This window comes from Xyrauchen texanus, chromosome 17, assembly GCF_025860055.1.
Source record: "Xyrauchen texanus isolate HMW12.3.18 chromosome 17, RBS_HiC_50CHRs, whole genome shotgun sequence".
In the NCBI taxonomy this organism is placed as follows: domain Eukaryota; kingdom Metazoa; phylum Chordata; class Actinopteri; order Cypriniformes; family Catostomidae; genus Xyrauchen; species Xyrauchen texanus.
The window spans coordinates 22,926,955-22,944,741 of record NC_068292.1 but is presented as its reverse complement, the minus strand read 5'-3'; the positions used below and the strand labels follow the sequence as shown (position 1 = coordinate 22,944,741).

Genomic DNA, 17,787 nt, shown 5'->3' with positions numbered 1-17,787 from the left:
TCCTTCACATGAGACTGCCCCTTTCCACTCACTCCACATACAAACAGACACTGCACGTGTACAAGCACCTGACTAGCCCAGATGTCTTCCACAGTGCCACCCCTTCTTCCCCTCCTTGCCCATCCCAGGATAAAAGGTATGAAACTATCTGTAGCCATTTTGGCTCTGGATCTTATTAGTGGATGTTTCATTGCCAACTGAGCCAGCATGGAGGTTGGTTTCTTGTATCTTGTAGAATACAGCTTTCACAGCTCTGCAGTGTCAAGTTGCTCTGGCAACCGCATCAGCTGGATTCTATTGGACACATCCTTGACCAATAGAAAGCCTTTCTGATTATATCATATAAAAACAACATCGTGCTGTCAGTGGCGATGTTTTTAATAAAAGAGTCCAGTAAGAGTGTTGTTATTTTAAATGTCGTTGTCAGTCCTCTCAAAAATCAAGACCGGTATTAGTGAATAAATGGTACTATTGGCCTATGTTGGAGTTTAGAGGTCGTATTAATATTACCTTAATAGACATTTACATTTAACACAGACACACATTAGGGGCCGTTCAGATCTAATTTGTTCATACGCTTAAATAAATAAAGACGCAGCGCAACTAATAGAACAGAACGCAGTTGTCTTTTTAAAGACACATCCTGCAGGGGACACTGAAAAAACACCGAGATGCGGCGCACCGGTCAATGACGTCCGTCAATGCAGCAAGAGCGCAGACGGATACAAAAAAATGTGTTTGGTGTGAACTGCTCCTTATGCAAGTAAAAGGTCATACACGTTTGTCAGCGAGAATCTGAGATGTAGAAAGTTACTTTTGTTGATGCCTTGAGTGGATGTGGTATCACAGTCGTATTTAGCTATCAATAGCGTCTTTTAAAATAGTAAACCGGTCTAGCGGCAGTGATATCAGATTGGTCTGCATCACCCCGTATGACCTCAACGACTATGCGGCAAATCAATTGGCGGTGGTATCGTAGTGAAGACCGGGCGCATCAGTGATTGAATCTCTTCCTTTCACGGTATGTCATTTGGCGTTGGTCTGAAGCTGCTGCGCACGTGTATCCGTCGATCCTCTGTTGTGAAGTCCGCGCGCCCCTGCTGCTGTGTGCGCAGAGCAAATGCAATGTAAACGAAACGACGTTAGGACAACATGACTATCCTGAAAGACATCCCGGAGAAGTGGTTTCCAATCATTCTCCCTCTGAAATGGAAGAAAGAAGGATTGTCCAGTTCTACAAAAATAAGAAAAGGATCAGGTACCTTTACTTCGCTATACACAATTTGTTGATCATACATTTTCTATCTGTCTGTCTTCGACTTGAAATGGGGAATGCAGGACTAGCCAATGATTTTTATTATTGTAAAGTAGATTATGTAACATAGGCTATTCAATTGATTGAATAGAGGGAATAGGGACATTTCTTAATTAATTGTTATATCATTGTTTATTCCTCCTTCAACACACCATCCTGCAAATAAAGACTTTGTGCTCTTTCATAAGTGTGCTTATTCATTCACTATTTCACACTCATGTTTCCCAACATCACCCCATGTCCACTGTGTGTGAAGAGATTAGAACATACATCATGATTTCCCCTGTCAACACTTATGATCACCCTTGGTCAACAGTAATAACAAATCCTTCTTACTGCACATTACAGATTCAGTCATGTGTCCTGCGTCCCAGTTCACTTCAAATGTTTCTCATTCTGTACAGTCAAAAAGTCATGTTATTGATCTTATGGCAATGATTGCATAACCGTGTTTTTACATTGAGAGAAAGGGTGTTTGCACAGCAGTTGTCTCTAAACACTGGAGGATAAATTAATTAATGAGAGAATATCCTATGAATAGTTAATTTTCTAGTCTTTAACATTTTCTCATATTTAGTTTGCTTCCCATACCTGTTACTGTAGCTAATTGTTTTACAAAGTAAGGATCTGTTAGTGAAGCTAATACTAACTAACTAGTGAGTGGGGTGAAGAATTACATTTTTGGTTTGGTTTGGTGAAGAGTTAAGATGGACAGCCAATCACTCGGCACAACCGCAAATGTCAGGACAGTGCTTTTTGTTATTTCAGTTTACTGCAGATTGAGTTTGACTTTATGTGCTATTTTAAAGGTCTGGGGAATTTCTTACACTCATTGATCTGCTTGTACTGTATGTGTAGTCATTTACACTTAGTGCTTGGAATCATCTATGGCAGATTTTAACTGTACAAAAAGGTTTGAAATGAATAAGATTCTTCATTTGTCTGACTGGTTTATTTATGTCTCAGTTTCTGCATTACAATCTGTTATGTAGTGTTTACAACATTATAGATGTACCCACTTGGACAGTTAGGGCCATCTGAAAGTGTTCAGGATGACTCATCAGTGATGGGTGCCTTGTGTACAGGTATACAAGACAAAATCAGCAGTTTCATTTTAAGTATAGTGGAGGCCCACAAAAATACCCTTGCTCTCTTAGCTGTACTGTTGCCAGGCCTCAAATATTCCAAAAGTGATTTGTCAGTTAGACCTTAAGTTGTCAAGGCTAATAAGTAAAGAAACCTATTTTAATGAACCTTTTCTGTAATCACCTTGGGTTGAAAAAGTCTAGTAAGACCTTACCTGTATTTTTTGACACTGATTTTTTGTTGTTGTTGTTTGTTATGTGAAAATCTCCCAGCTGTCTAATCTGAAACAGTGGTGACTACATGATATTTATAAAGACATATCGTCAACCTGCATGGCATCAAGTGCCTTTAAAATGGCCGCCGTGAGCGCAAGGCCCAGGTTCTGTTCTTCCCGGAAGTTCATGACGAGCTGACACTGATGTGGCACCTTTTACTGCCCGAAACGGACCCCTCCGCTCGACAGCATTCACTACCCTGGATGGTGGGGCGGCCCACGTGTGCCCCCTCCAGAGCCTGTAGAATGACGTCATCACTGACCTCGAAAGTCTACAGCGCAACCGGACAGGCCGCCTCCTCCCTGCATGCCATGGCTCTCCTGCAAGTTCACCAAGCCAAGGCACTCAAAGATCTGCACCTGGATAGTTCTGACCCCGACGTGCTGCAGGAACTGCGCTCTGCCACCGACCTGGCTCTCAGAGCCACAAAGGTCACAGCGCAGGCACTCGGATGTGCGATTGCCACCCTCGTGGTCCAGGAGCGTCACCTCTGGTCACCGTCAGCGACTTCGCCCAGCAGTTTTCAGCTGTGAAGAAGCAGATGACACATCTTGCCGCGGCGCGCCAAACCAGCGTGCCCCGAGTGCTCGCCGAGGGCGGCCCCCTGCGGCTAAAAAACAGGTAGCTCCACCTCAACCCAGGCCCAGCTCTCAGCCCCAGCATCGAGCACCTCGCAGATGGCGTACACCCCCCATCTCCGGGACCCCTTCCAGGACCAGGAAAGCTCCGAAGCGCTCCTGAGATGGGCAACCCAAGCAGTCAGACGTTCACTGGTACCAAGACCACTCCGTCCCACGGTGGAAGGCTGGGAGGAGAATCCTTGTTTCATTTGCCGCACCGCTTTCGGGCTGCAGCACCCATATTCTCAATAAAGAGCCATTTTCTCACTCCCTGGGTCATCCAGCTGGTGCGCGCCGTTCTCACAGCACCCCGGCCCCAAAACTCTACAGTCCCAGTACGTCAAAAGTGAGTATCCCGTTAGTGCCCCTCGCGCGGAGTTTGGATGTGTAGCTTTCACTTCCCAATCCGTCGTGCTGGCTGGCCAGGACCATCCGACTTGGCTACGTGATTCAGTTCAGCCCGGCTCCCACCTCGTTTCAGCGGTGTTCACTCCACTTCTGTGCGCGCCGAGAAAGCCAGCGCCTTACGAGCAGAGATCATGTCCCTACTCCTCAAGGATGCGATAGAGCCCTTCCCTCCAGCCGAGATGGAGAATGGTTTCTACTGCCCTTACTTCATCGTACATCGTACTTGGACCTGCGAGTTCTCAACCGGGCCTTACACAGACTCCCGTTCAAAATGCTCACGCAGAAACACATTCTTACCAGCGTTCGACAGCTAGATTGGTTCGTGGTGGTAGACCTGAAGGACACGCACTTCCACGTCTCCATTCTGCCTCGACACGACCCTTCTAACGGTTTGCGTTCGATGGCCAGGCGTATAAGTACAAGGTCCTCTTCTTCGGCCTGTCCCTGTCCCCTCGCGTCTTCACGAAGATCACAGAGGCAGCTTTTGCCCCGCTAAAGGAAGTGGGCATCCGCATACTCAAATACCTAGACAACTGGCTCATCCTGGCTCACTCTCGAGAGTTACTGTGTGCTCACAGGGACCAGGTGCTCAGGCACCTCAGCCATCTAGGGCTTCAGGTCAACTGGGAAAAGAGCAAGCTCGTCCCGATTCAGAGCATCTCTTTTCTCGGCATGGAGTTAGACTCAGTCTCAATAACAGCGCGTCTCACCAATGAGCACACTCAGTCAGTGCTCAGGTGCCACGCTCTCTTCGAGCCCGGCACAGCGGTTCCTCTAAAACAATTCCAGAGGCTACTGGGGCATATGGCATCCGCGGCCGCGCCGCACGGGTTTATGCATATGAGACCGCTTCAGCACTGGCTACAGACTCGAGTCCCAAGATGGGCATGGCACCACGGCACATACCTTGTAACAATCACCCCTTCTTGTCGTCAGACTTATGTAGGGCTCACAGTTTAGGAGCGGGTTTGGTTATTAGCAATAATTAATAATTATCATAGATAACTATCAATTATTAAAATCAATAGAACACTGATTAGAATCAATGTTAGCTTTTTTTAATCCTTTAAATCAACAATCATCAAATTTAATAGAATATCAATTATTATCAAAGATTATAATTCATTATTAAAATGAATTAAACATTGATTAGACTTAACACTAACTTATTGATCCTTCAAACTCCAGACAGTATAACAGTCTCAATGTTAGATTGTTCTCTTAGGATAATTGATGTCCGTAGATCATCAAGATTAAAAAGGGAACAACGGAGGGTTGAATTCGAGCACTGGCATTGGAGTCAGTTAGATTTTAATTATTTGAGGGAGATTAGTAACTAAAGTTCATCTCTGTGGATCACACTTGCCATCAAAATAACTAGTCAGTACAGGTAAAAGTGACATTGTGTTGCTTACAGTATATGTAAAATATTAAAATGTCAACAGAACATCACTGGTCTCCAATTTGAATTTGAAGCCAATATAAGAAAACATTTAGGCCATAAATGGCTTAAATCATATTTCATATTTTGTTTTTGTCAACAATAAATACTGATAGCAGGACATTTTATATTCAGAAGCTTAATTTTATTTATTTGATCTCTTTTAGATTTTAATTTAATTTACCATATCTTTAATCCTTTTATGAATGTACATTTTTGTGACACCTCCATTGATTTTGAGTGTTAGATTCTCTAGTTTTGTTATAAGCACAGGAGTCCAGGAGCTTGTTATGTAATCTTTGCTTTTGGTCTCAGGAATTGTGCTACTTTTTCTGCTTTTGAAAGGCACACACAAATCTTGCAAAAATAGCCTTTGTGCAACACATTTTCTCCTCTGTTTATTCTGAATGTACATAGATATTTTCATCTAGAATGGAATATTCTGGGTTGCAGTCTGTGGGTGCCAAGCTCAGAGACTTAGTAGGCCTGTCCTCATATAACCCATATAACGTATTTACTCATAGAGAATCCTCTCTGTAGTTTTACACACAGCATTACTCAAACCTGGACAGAAACTCCCTGATTATTACACACACACACACACACACATACAAACATAGTATATATAGTTAGTTAGTTAGTTAGTTAGTTAGTTAGTTGAAGTCAGAATTGTACATACACTTAGGCTGAAGTCATTAAAACTCATTTTTTAACCACTCCACAGATTTCATATTAGCAAACTATAGTATTGGCAAGTAGTTTAGGACATCTACTTTGTGCATGACACAAGTAATCTTTCCAACAATTGTTTACAGATTGTTTCACTTTTAATTGACTATATCCAGTGGGTCAGAAGTTTACATACGCTAAGTTAACTGTGCCTTTAAGCAGCTTTGAAAACTCTAGAAAATGGTTCAAGCCTTTAGACAATTAGCCAATTAACGTCTGATAGGCTAATTGGAGGCAATTTGATGTGTACCTGTGGATGTGTTTTAAGGCCTACCTTCAAACTCAGTGCTTCTTTGCTTGACGTCATGGGAAAATCAAAAGAAATCAAGCAAGACCTCTGAAACAAATAGTGGACCTCCACAAGACTAGTTCATCCTTGGGAAGAATTTCCAAAAACCATAAGGTGCTACATTCATCTGTACAAACAATAGTACGCATGTATAAACACCATGGGACCACATGCAGCTATCATACTGCTCAGGAAGGAGACAAATTCTATATCCTAGAGATGAACGTAGATTTGTGCGAAAAGTCCAAATCAGTCCCAGAGCAAAGGACCTTGTGAAGATGCTGGAGGAAACAGGTAGACAAGTATGTATATCCACAGTAAAACATGTCCTATATTGACATAACCTGAAAGGTTGCTCAGCAAGGAAGAAGCCACTGCTCCAAAACTGCCATACAAAATCCAGACTACAGTTTGCAAGTGCACATGGGGACAAAGATCTTACTTTATGGAGAAATGTTCTCTGGTCTGATGAAGCAAAAATGTAACTTTTTGGCCATAATGACCATCATTATGTTTGGAGGAAAAATGTGAGTCTTGCAAGCCGAATTACACCATCCCAACTGTGAAGCATGGGGGTGGCAGCATCATGTTGTGGGGGTGCTTTGCTGCAGGAGGGACTGGTGGATTTTACAAAATAGATGACATCATGAGGAAGGAAAATTATGTGGATATATTGAAGCAACATCTCAAGACATCAGCCATGAAGTTAAAGCTCAGTTGCAAATGGGTCTTCCAAATGGACAATGACCCCAAACATATTTCCAAAGTTGGGGGGAAAATGGCTTAAGAACAACAAAGTCAAGTTATTGGAGTGGCCATCACAAAGCCCTTGACCACAGTCCGAAAGAAAATTTGTAGGCAGAAATGAAAAAGCGTGTGCGAGCAAGGAGACGTACAAACCTGACTCAGGTATCCATATATCTATATTTGCTGCTCCTAATCTTCCTTAAAAAAAGTAAATTAAGATAACACAAACAACACTTTAGGCAAAAGCAAGCCATAATATATATAGATATTAGGATGTAAAGGATGGAGTCAGTATTTGGCTCACCTCAATGCTTTGCTGTGTGAGCAGAAAGTTGAATGCACTGTAGCAATTAGCCCGGCTATTTTGGGCCTGTGTCTTTTCTCTTTTAGGCATTTACTGAGACAAATTGTTTGAAATGGTGGAGACAACAGGCACATCAGTGGTACTTTAGTGCTACTAAACAGTAGTACTTTGATTAAATAAGTATTGTTGTTGAGGCCCAATTCAAAGACTCCTTTTTTAAATATATCACATTTTAAATATCATGGGGCAGGAGCATTTTTGACACTTTCAGAAGCATTTTTGCTCCATGTTTCAATTGCTTTGAGCCTGCCCATGACTTTCAGAATATTGTCTCTAGACAACACTAACTTACATAAGATTTATATATGTTTAATGTATATGGCAACTGCCACCTATGACTTGCTAGCCTGTTTGATTTTGCACAGATTTGTGAGCGAGAATTACAGATGTCCTTGACAGTAGTGCCGAATTGCATTAATAACGGCCGGTTCTCTGTCAATGGCTGTTTTTTGAGAAAAGTCACACAAGCAGCGTTTTATCCACTGCGGTTCTTGCGGTGCTGTCCATGGATGTGTTAAGAAGGGCACTGTGTTAAGAAGTGCTTAATGGCCCAGTTTGCTTAGGTTTGCGCTGGCTAGAACCAGAGCCTTTGACGTTTTGTACCATTATGTCATCGGCAGCCAATAGGCAGGTAATGCTCTCCCAGAGGCTGGAAACAGCTGTGTGATTTTCCATCAGGACTGATAACAGAGAGGGAGGGAGGACAAGAGATAGCCACGAGGAAAGGCAAAAGATTGATGTGACCTTGAGGAATAATGACAGAGCGATGGGGCAAGAAATGGATGAGAGGACAGTAACATTTGTCTTTTTCAAAATAAAGTGGAGATCGAGAAAAGAGTTGATGAAAAACAAAATAACTCTTCAAGGTTGTGTTTGTAAATTATCATGCTATTGATATCTGTAGAAACATAGGCTTACAAAATATAAAAATACTACATTATTATAAAGAATAATTATGAATTATATATGTTATATGTTTTCATTTCGGACAAATGTAGGGGGTACACATATCAGTTTATCACTTATCTGAAATTTTGGGGGGACATGTCCCTTTTAGTGTCCATGTCGATTACGCTTAGATTACATTTACATTTATAACTATACTATTTCTCAATTTGTGCATTATGGGAAATTAAACCCATGACCTTGGTGTTGCTAGCACCTGTTGAGCTACAAGAACACAACATTGCTGTAATTATGACCCCAATTACTATTGTATTGTTAATAAAAAATGAAAATTCTGTCATAATTTACTCACCCTCAGGTTGTTTTAATTTCAACTTAAATTCGACTTTCTTTCTTCCATGAAACTCAAAAGGAGATGTTAAACAGAATGTTACCCTCAGTCACCGTTCATTTTCATTGCAACTTTTTCCATACAATGAAGGTTAATGGTGACTGATGCTAACATTCTGCCTAACATCGCCTTTTGAGGTTTACGGAATAAAGAAAGTCAGAAAGGTTTGAAACGCTATGTGTGTGAATGGAATGATGACTGTGTGTGTGTGTGTGTGTGTGTGTGTGTGTGTGTGTGAGAGAGAGAGAGAGAGAGAGAGAGAGAACCGGCGATTCTGACCATTATAAAGGAAATACATTAGCGAGTCGAGTTGCCTTTGCACAGGAAACCACAAAAAGTGTGAGTCTCAGTCGCTAAGAGGACCAAAGCATGTGTGCGGAGCTCAGTGCAGATAGAAACAGGCCATAGATCTGCTGTGTCTGTTTGCATGCAAGGGTTTGACCTTTATGGTGCACACATAATGGTGCTTATGCAGGGCTCGGCTATTCTGTATTGGAGCCTTTCTTGTTACTTTCTCTGACTTTGATAGTTTTGTGCAATACGATGTTATAGTTATTTAACACACATTTTTGTTCAATATCCATTAGTTACCATGTGAAAGTGCTGCGCTTAGCATCCATATTTCCCTCTGAAACTTGTCTGATCCGTTGCTCTTACATGAGTGCATGAGAGAAGCTTGTGCACAATGGCAGAACTTAGACAATGCAACATTTGTTGAAACATTTCTTTAAATCATTGAATAGACATGACAAAAGTGGCTTTAGAAGTCAATATCATGGAACATAAGCCTGTCTCTGGCCTACAGTCGACTACACTGCAATGGAGTGTTATTTTTACATCTACTTTACATTATTTAAACTTTGTCAATTTGTCTGAGACACATAGACCAGTCTGTCTTATTATCCTAAATGAATGCATTCAATTGACAGCCTTTTTTTTTTATTATTCTTTGTTTGTGAGTTTTTGTATTGTGTGTCTGTCAGACTGGAAAGACTGAGGTTAATATGGAAAGAGCTTTATGTGAGCATGTGAAACTGGGTTGACTCTCTCTCAGCTGAAGTGAAAACAGCAGGCTTATAAATATGTGGTAACCGCAGTCTATTCTCTTACAGAAATTAATCAGACACACCACAATCAGCTGTTGCCTCCATCACGTCAGGCACGTTGGACGCAGCCCTATCCTACCTAATAAACTTTAGTGTGTGTGGCATTGAGCATGAGATTGCATAGTTTCTGTATTATAGGGAACTGGTGGTTTATGGCCTGAAAGGTACTTGGTGGCGTGCCACTAGATGGTCTGTGTGTGTACAGTATGTGTCTATTTGTAAGCCAATGATCCTTCACGAAACTCAAACGTGTTTCTGCCTCACTTTTCAGATATCTCAGTCCTGTTGTTATTCACATCAAAGTGTGTTTTTTTTTTCTTCACAGAGGAGGAAAGGAGAGTCCGAGCCAATGATAGAGAGTACAATGAGAAGTTCCAGTATGCTGTAAGTGACACACACACACACACACACACAACTTTAAGATGATTTGCATCTTAATAGCAGAATTTTTTGCTTCCACATCAATAGACCCTGAGTTCAGTGTACACTGTCATTATTTACCTGTCTCGTCTGTTTCTCTGTCCACAGAGCAATTGCATCATGACCTCAAAGTATAACATCATCACCTTCCTACCAGTCAACCTGTTTGAGCAGTTCCAGGAAGTTGCCAACACCTACTTCCTGTTTCTCCTCATTCTGCAGGTATAAAGTCTGGATTTGTGCTTACTGTTGTGCAGTTTTATCGACCTCAGTAAAAACGTTCTCCGGGATGGTGGGATTGTCAATCGTGACAAGGAGTGTAAATTATTGTAAGTGTTAAGGATGGATTGCGGTTATTTGCAAAGGTCATGTCCCTGTTACCATGGCAATATTACTCCAGGCAAAGTGGTTGTTGTTAGCTACAGTTAACGGCACACTAACAGATCATCTTGACACATTGGTCATACATTACATGTACTCACTTACTATATAAGAAGAATGTATAGTTGGTGTGTTCTTTTTGGGAGAGAAAGAAAGGAGTCAAACATCTGATTAAACAGACAGACAGATGGTACATTCCTCTCCTTGAGGGGGTTAATATTGTGTTATAGAAGTTAGACAGATGAGAGGTTAGGGTGTGTGTGTGTGTGTGTGTGATGTGTGTGTGTGTGTGTGTGATGTGTGTGTGTGATGTGTGTGTGTGTGTGATGTGTGTGTGTGTGTGTGTGTGATGTGTGTGTGTGTGTGTGTGTGTGTGTGTGTGTGTGTGTGTGTGTGTGTGTGTGTGTGTGATGTGTGTGTGTGTGTGTGTGTGTGTGTGTGTGTGTGTGTGTGATGTGTGTGGACGGGTTTGGTTGTTTACTAGGAGATTTCTTTAGGTTACAAACTGGTAATTACAAGGGTATTATGCTATAAATGTGGTTTATGAGGACATTTTTAGTGTCCCCATTATTCAAATTGCTTAAAAAACATACTAAACAATAAAAGTGCAGAAAGTTTTTTGTGAGGGTTAGGTTTAGGTGTAGGGTTAGGGGATAGAATCTAGTACAGTTTAAAAATCATTATGTTGATGGAGAGTTCTCATAAGGATAGCTACACCAACGTGTGTGTGTGTGTGTGTGTGTGTGTGTGTGTGTGTGTGTGTGTGTGTGTGTGTGTGTGTGTGTGTGTGATGTGTGTGTGTGTGTGTGATGTGTGTGTGATGTGTGTGTGTGTGTGATGTGTGATGTGTGTGTGTGTGTGTGTGTGTGATGTGTGTGTGTGTGTGTGTGTGTGTGTGTGTGTGTGTGTGTGTGTGATGTGTGTGTGTGTGTGTGTGTGTGTGTGTGTGATGTGTGTGGACGGGTTTGGTTGTTTACTAGGAGATTTTTTTTAGGTTACAAACTGGTAATTACAAGGGTATTATGCTATAAATGTGGTTTATGAGGACATTTTTAGTGTCCCCATTATTCAAATTGCTTAAAAAAACATACTAAACAATAAAAGTGCAGAAAGTTTTTTGTGAGGGTTAGGTTTAGGTGTAGGGTTAGGGGATAGAATCTAGTACAGTTTAAAAATAATTATGTTGATGGAGAGTTCTCATAAGGATAGCTACACCAACGTGTGTGTGTGTGTGTGTGTGATGTGTGTGTGTGTGTGTGTGTGTGTGTGTGTGTGTGTGTGATGTGTGTGTGTGTGTGTGTGTGTGTGTGATGTGTGTGTGATGTGTGTGTGTGTGTGTGTGATGTGTGTGTGTGTGTGATGTGTGTGTGTGTGTGTGTGATGTGTGTGTGTGTGTGTGTGTGTGTGTGTGTGTGTGTGTGTGTGATGTGTGTGTGTGTGTGTGTGTGTGTGTGTGTGTGTGTGTGATGTGTGTGGACGGGTTTGGTTGTTTACTAGGAGATTTTTTTAGGTTACAAACTGGTAATTACAAGGGTATTATGCTATAAATGTGGTTTATGAGGACATTTTTAGTGTCCCCATTATTCAAATTGCTTAAAAAAACATACTAAACAATAAAAGTGCAGAAAGTTTTTTGTGAGGGTTAGGTTTAGGTGTAGGGTTAGGGGATAGAATCTAGTACAGTTTAAAAATCATTATGTTGATGGAGCGTTCTCATAAGGATAGCTACACCAACGTGTGTGTGTGTGTGTGTTTGTGTGTTTGTGTGTGAATGTGGGTCAGAGAGAGAGAAATGGGAGCACTATATAATATATTCAGGTTAGAAGAGAGGTGTTAACAGTGACTGCACTAACATGCATATCAGAACTTGATCATATTATGATTATGCATTTGTCATTGTAACAGGTAACGGTTGGGCAAGGAGGCGGCGGCAACCGGCTGAACGGTCAACATAACGTTTTAATTAGATAATATACTTAAGTAAAACATAAACAAACACAGACACACATGCAGCGCCAACGCATGCATCTCTCTCCGGCTGCACATTATCTCGCTCTACTGCTGATCAGCTGATTCAGCGCTGGCCGTGCTCCATCACGGCCCAGCCATGCCCTCCTCCTCGTCACAGTCATGTAAACATGTTAAATGGATAGTTCATCCAAAAATTACAATTCTCTCATCATTTACTCCATCCCAGATGTGCATGACTTTCTTTTTTCTGCTGAACACGAAGATTTTTTAGAAGAATATCTCAGCTCTGTAGATCCATACAATGCAAGTGAATGGTGATCAGAACTTTGAAGCTCCAAAAAGGACATAAAGGCAGAATAAAAGTAATCCATAAGACTTCAATGGTTAAATCCATGTCTTCTGAATTTATATGATAAGTGTGGGTGAGAAACAGATTAATATTTAAGTCTTTTTTACAAAATATTTCTCCTCCCTGCCCAGTCGCCAAAAACAAAAGAAGAAGAATGATAACGTGAAAGTGGAGATTTATATATAAAAATAAAACTTTTTGTATGGACCTACAGAGCTGAGATATTCTTCTAAAAACTCTATGTTTGTGTTTTGCTGAAGAAAGAAATTCATACACATCTGGGATGTCATGAGGGTGAGTAAATGATGAGAGAATTAAACTATACTTTTAACCTGATTACCATAACACAATTAAGCCAATATTCCGGTTTATAGAAATCTGAATAATATAGCTGGCATATACGTAGCCTGCATTAATCAGAATTCTGTGTCATGTAAACAATTTATTTGGAATAACCACTGTACATTTACAGTATATATGCTCAAGTTCAAATAAAAGTTATTATGAGTTTCCCGACACTGGCAGAATAGTGAAGCTGCAGTATTATAGAATAATTTTTTGAGTGAGGAGACTTTTTCAAGCAAGTTTATATTTGCTTATTCAGATTAAGATTAACCATTCAGACTATGATCACTAATGTACTGCATACAGGAATGTTCCAACAAATATGAAGAATGGAAACTTTTCTGCTTAATGCAGTGTTATGTAATGTTTCTTATTTCCAAGTCTGAAATTCTCCTGCATAGATTTAGACTGCATCTACACAATTGTGTGGTGAGAATTTGTAAGTGTATTATAAAAATGGCTAAAGGGTAAATGTGGCAATGTCTTTCTCTCAGTTGATTCCACAGATTTCCTCATTGTCCTGGTTCACTACCATTGTGCCTTTAGTGCTGGTGCTGAGCATCACTGCAGTCAAAGATGCCACTGATGATTATGTGAGTCTCAGAGATACACACACACACACACACACACACACACAATCACACACACACACACACACACACACAAACACTTATTTAGCTGTCTAAATGAGGACATATCGTAGACTTCTATTGTTTGTATGTAAGCTGAATATACATACAGTACCATAGCCTAATCCAAAACTACCCCTAAAAGAAAATAAATCTGCAATTTGAACGTTGAAAAGTACTTTATTTATTGTATGTATGAAATAGGTCTCTGGATGTCCTCAAGGTGTTTTTTGTTAGATTTAGCTCACCCATGAGGAAATGTTTTCCCAAAAATATTGCTAAGTATGTACACACACACACCTATACTGTGACTACCAAAACCCCCTTTACACACATATCACATAATAGCAACACCTACCACAAGAAGAAACAGTCGTTTGACATTTCTCTGTTTCACTCACAGTTTCGTTACAAGAGTGACAACCAGGTGAATAACCGTCAGTCTCAGGTCCTCATCGCTGGCATGTGAGTCTTATATTAATATACACACTTCCTTTTAAATTCGTGTTGACAAGAACACATCTGCCAAGATTGAAAATGAAATAGAAATGAAATATTGATCTTGCTAAATTATCATTTTAAAATTACAGTAAAAACATTTCTGTCCATTTTATAATAACTTTTTGTGTATTCACAAAGCACAAATTAGGCTTTTTTTCTCACTTTCTCAGTCTTCAGAAGGAGAACTGGATGAATGTCAGAGTGGGTGACATCATCAAACTAGAGAACAATCAATTTGTGGCAGTGAGTCTTTATCTGTTTATGACATCACTCTTATCCTGATCACCCATGTAGCTGTAACAGCTTTGCCTAAGGCCATTAATTAAACACTCTCTTTTGTAAAATATTTTTAGGTTGGTACTAGCTCAGCACTCCCAGATACTGCTAATTCATAGCCATGTATTCACACTCACAAAGTCTGATGGATTTACTTATCCATCAGACATGAATACTTATGCTGCTGTTCTGCACTGTGCTATTGATCTAGTAACCAAGGTCTAATTTGTTTATTCTTCCTCTGGTTATGTAACTGTGTCTCCTGAGGATAACCAGCAGCTCAGAAGTCTTGCTTAATATGCTGAGTAGTTCACATTTGAGTGACTATTACTTTGTTCATATTTTAAATTATACACTGTGAATGGGTATTTAATGGACATGTTCCAAATAGTTTTCCACTCAGATTTGTTTAACTGACCAAATAGTCATTTGTTTTTACCTTCACTAGTTTATTTTAAATGGTTCTTGGGCATGACAAATTAATTGTAAAAGTGAAAATGGATGCATTACATTTATAACTATTACCCCATGCATAATACTTGTAAAATCATTTTCATGTCAGCTACCCATACTTTATGTGTTGCAGGCTGACCTGCTGCTGTTGTCCAGCAGTGAACCTCATGGTCTGTGTTACATTGAGACTGCAGAACTGGATGGGTAAGACTTTGTTTCCTGAGTTTGTCCTGTAAGTTGGCGTAGTGTTATTTGATGTATCCAGTACAGTTCAATACTTGGATGGGTAGCTTTGTTTGCTCATTTCTTTGTTTCTCTGCCACAGCGAGACGAATATGAAAGTGCGTCAGTCTCTGTCTGTTACCTCAGAGCTTGGGGATCCTAATAATCTGGCCCAGTTTGATGGTACGAACATCTCAAGTCCTGTGTGTGTGTGTGTGTGTGTGTGTGTGTGTGTGTGTGTGTGTGTGTGTGTGTGTGTGTGTGTGTGCGTGTATTTATCACTTTGTGGGGACCAAATGTCCCCATAAGGATAGTAAAACCCGAAATTTTTGACCTTGTGGGGACATTTTGTCGGTCCCCATGAGGAAAACAGCTTATAAATCATACTAAATTATGTTTTTTGAAAAAGTAAAAATGCAGAAAGTTTTCTGTGAGGGTTAGGTTTAGGGGTAGGGTTAGGTTTAGGGGATAGAATATAAAGTTTGTACAGTATAAAAACCATTATGTCTATGGAAAGTCCCCATAAAACGTGGAAACACAACATATGTGTGTGTGTGTGTGTGTGTGTGTGTGTGTGTGTGTGTGTGTGTGTGTGTGTGCGCGTGTGTAGTTGTGTGTGGGCATGTTTATGTGGTTTACGAGGACACAAACTGGTAATTACAAGGGTATTATGCTATAAATGTAGTTTATGTGGACATTTCCAGTGTCCCTTCATTTAAATAGCTTAAAAAACATATTAAACTATGTTTTATTGAAAATGTAAAAATGCTGAATGTTTTTTGTGAGGGTTAGGTTTAGGGGTTGTGTTAGGTTTAGGGGATAGGATATATAGTTTGTACAGTATAAAAATCATTATGTCTATGGAAAGTCCTCATAATGATAGGTAGACCAACATGTGTGTGTGTGTGTGTGTGTTGTGTCGGTGAGAGTGGGAATGAGTGTGTGATTTAGTAACATACAAAGAGGGATTAGAGAACAGGTGAATTAGTAAAAGAGAAAGCACATAGAATAAAAAAATAAAAGACAGTGAAGAAGGACTGATGAATTTTCAGTGTGTTAATTCACTAAAGAGAATGAAAAAACACATAGAGCGAGGGAAGGAGTTTATGAGTGTAATGAACATTTTCTCATCAGCATTTCTTTCACACCCAGCATAATGTGCTGCTATACACACACACACACACACACACATCAACATTTTCACAGCATCAGCAGCACAGTCCACCTACGCTTCAACAACAACAAAAAAAAATCCAAAGCTCACAAACTGCACTGGATGCCTGGGATGCTGTACTATTTATTATACAAGGCTTCCATGGTCATGGAAATGTCAAGGATTTATAAAAGTATGATTTCTAGGTCTGGAAAATTCATGGAACTCGATAAAATCTTAAAAAGTTATGGAAAGTCGTAGGAATTTCTATAGTGGATATGAATCTTTCTAGCTAAGCTTAAAGTAGTTCATCAGCTCTAAATTGAGTGCACAATATAAAATGCCTATCCAGGAATCACAAACAACTTGAAAAGTCATAGTAATTAATTGGTCAATACTGAAGATGTGGGAACCCTAATCATAACACGTCAAATTTACTGTTTTGTTGTGTTTTTATAATTGTGTTTTTTTTTTCTCTCTCTCTTGTTGTGTATGTGCACATGCAGGAGAAGTGGTGTGTGAGCCTCCCAACAACAAGCTAGACCGTTTCTGTGGTACCCTGTATTGGAAAGACTGTAAATACCACCTCAGCAACCAAAACATGTTGCTCCGTGGCTGCGTACTGCGCAACACAGAGAGCTGCTACGGCCTTGTTATATTCGCAGGTTGGTGTTGTGTGTGTGAGTTTATAATTTTCTTAACATGAATGTCATAATGATGATGTTAATTTCCTTTGGTCTGCTCAGGTCCCGACACCAAGCTGATGCAAAATAGTGGCTGCACCAAGTTTAAGCGGACCAGTATAGACCGGCTGATGAATACACTGGTGCTATGGGTGAGAAACTGTTTACAAAAACACTCTCTTACAAACCTCTGCTGAATGTGTGCAAAACATATGCTGCATAGTGTAATATATGTGTGCCTGTTAATAGTTTAAACATTCAAACTTTCTCCCTAGTGTGAAGGTAAATTAATGAAACTAAGTTGCAAAAACTATTTATTTGAACTTCTACAACTTTGTGATGTCACATAGATGAATGCATCAACACATGAACGTCCAGGTTTAGATGTTAATAAGAGGTCTGCGTGGGACTGTTTTTCCATCTTGCTTTTTTCTATCCTGCACACACCTGCTCCCGTTACATTTTACTCCACGTTATCCCGCTCGCTGCCCCCAACAATTTTCTTCCTGACCGCTCCCGTTCATGCAACGCCACATTTATTTTCCACATTGGGCAAAAGCCATTCAAATAGAGAAGTGTTGACAAAGAATTGATTATTTTTCTATTATTGCTATTAACAGATTACATATGAAATGATGCCCATCTGACTTGTTGAAGGTTGGTTTCCTAACATTAAATTTACCATTTTCCAGTCCCAGTTTCATATCCTTTGATAACACAGTGTGCC

General features: G+C 40.2%; 1 protein-coding gene across 2 annotated transcripts in view; it reads left to right on the top strand.

Moving 5' to 3' along the window:
• The first annotated feature begins 840 nt into the window (after positions 1-840).
• The window catches only part of LOC127657502 (phospholipid-transporting ATPase ID-like), a 41,231-nt gene continuing 24,284 nt past the window's right edge, over positions 841-17,787 (top strand). For both annotated transcript variants that reach the window (XM_052146314.1, XM_052146313.1), the window contains exons 1-10: positions 841-1,258; positions 10,003-10,061; positions 10,206-10,319; positions 13,638-13,736; positions 14,176-14,237; positions 14,444-14,516; positions 15,136-15,206; positions 15,328-15,407; positions 16,884-17,042; positions 17,124-17,212. In XM_052146314.1, the coding sequence (XP_052002274.1) occupies positions 1,153-1,258; positions 10,003-10,061; positions 10,206-10,319; positions 13,638-13,736; positions 14,176-14,237; positions 14,444-14,516; positions 15,136-15,206; positions 15,328-15,407; positions 16,884-17,042; positions 17,124-17,212 (912 nt within the window). In that variant the 5' untranslated portion in view covers positions 841-1,152. The remainder of the gene's footprint in view (positions 1,259-10,002; positions 10,062-10,205; positions 10,320-13,637; positions 13,737-14,175; positions 14,238-14,443; positions 14,517-15,135; positions 15,207-15,327; positions 15,408-16,883; positions 17,043-17,123; positions 17,213-17,787) is intronic.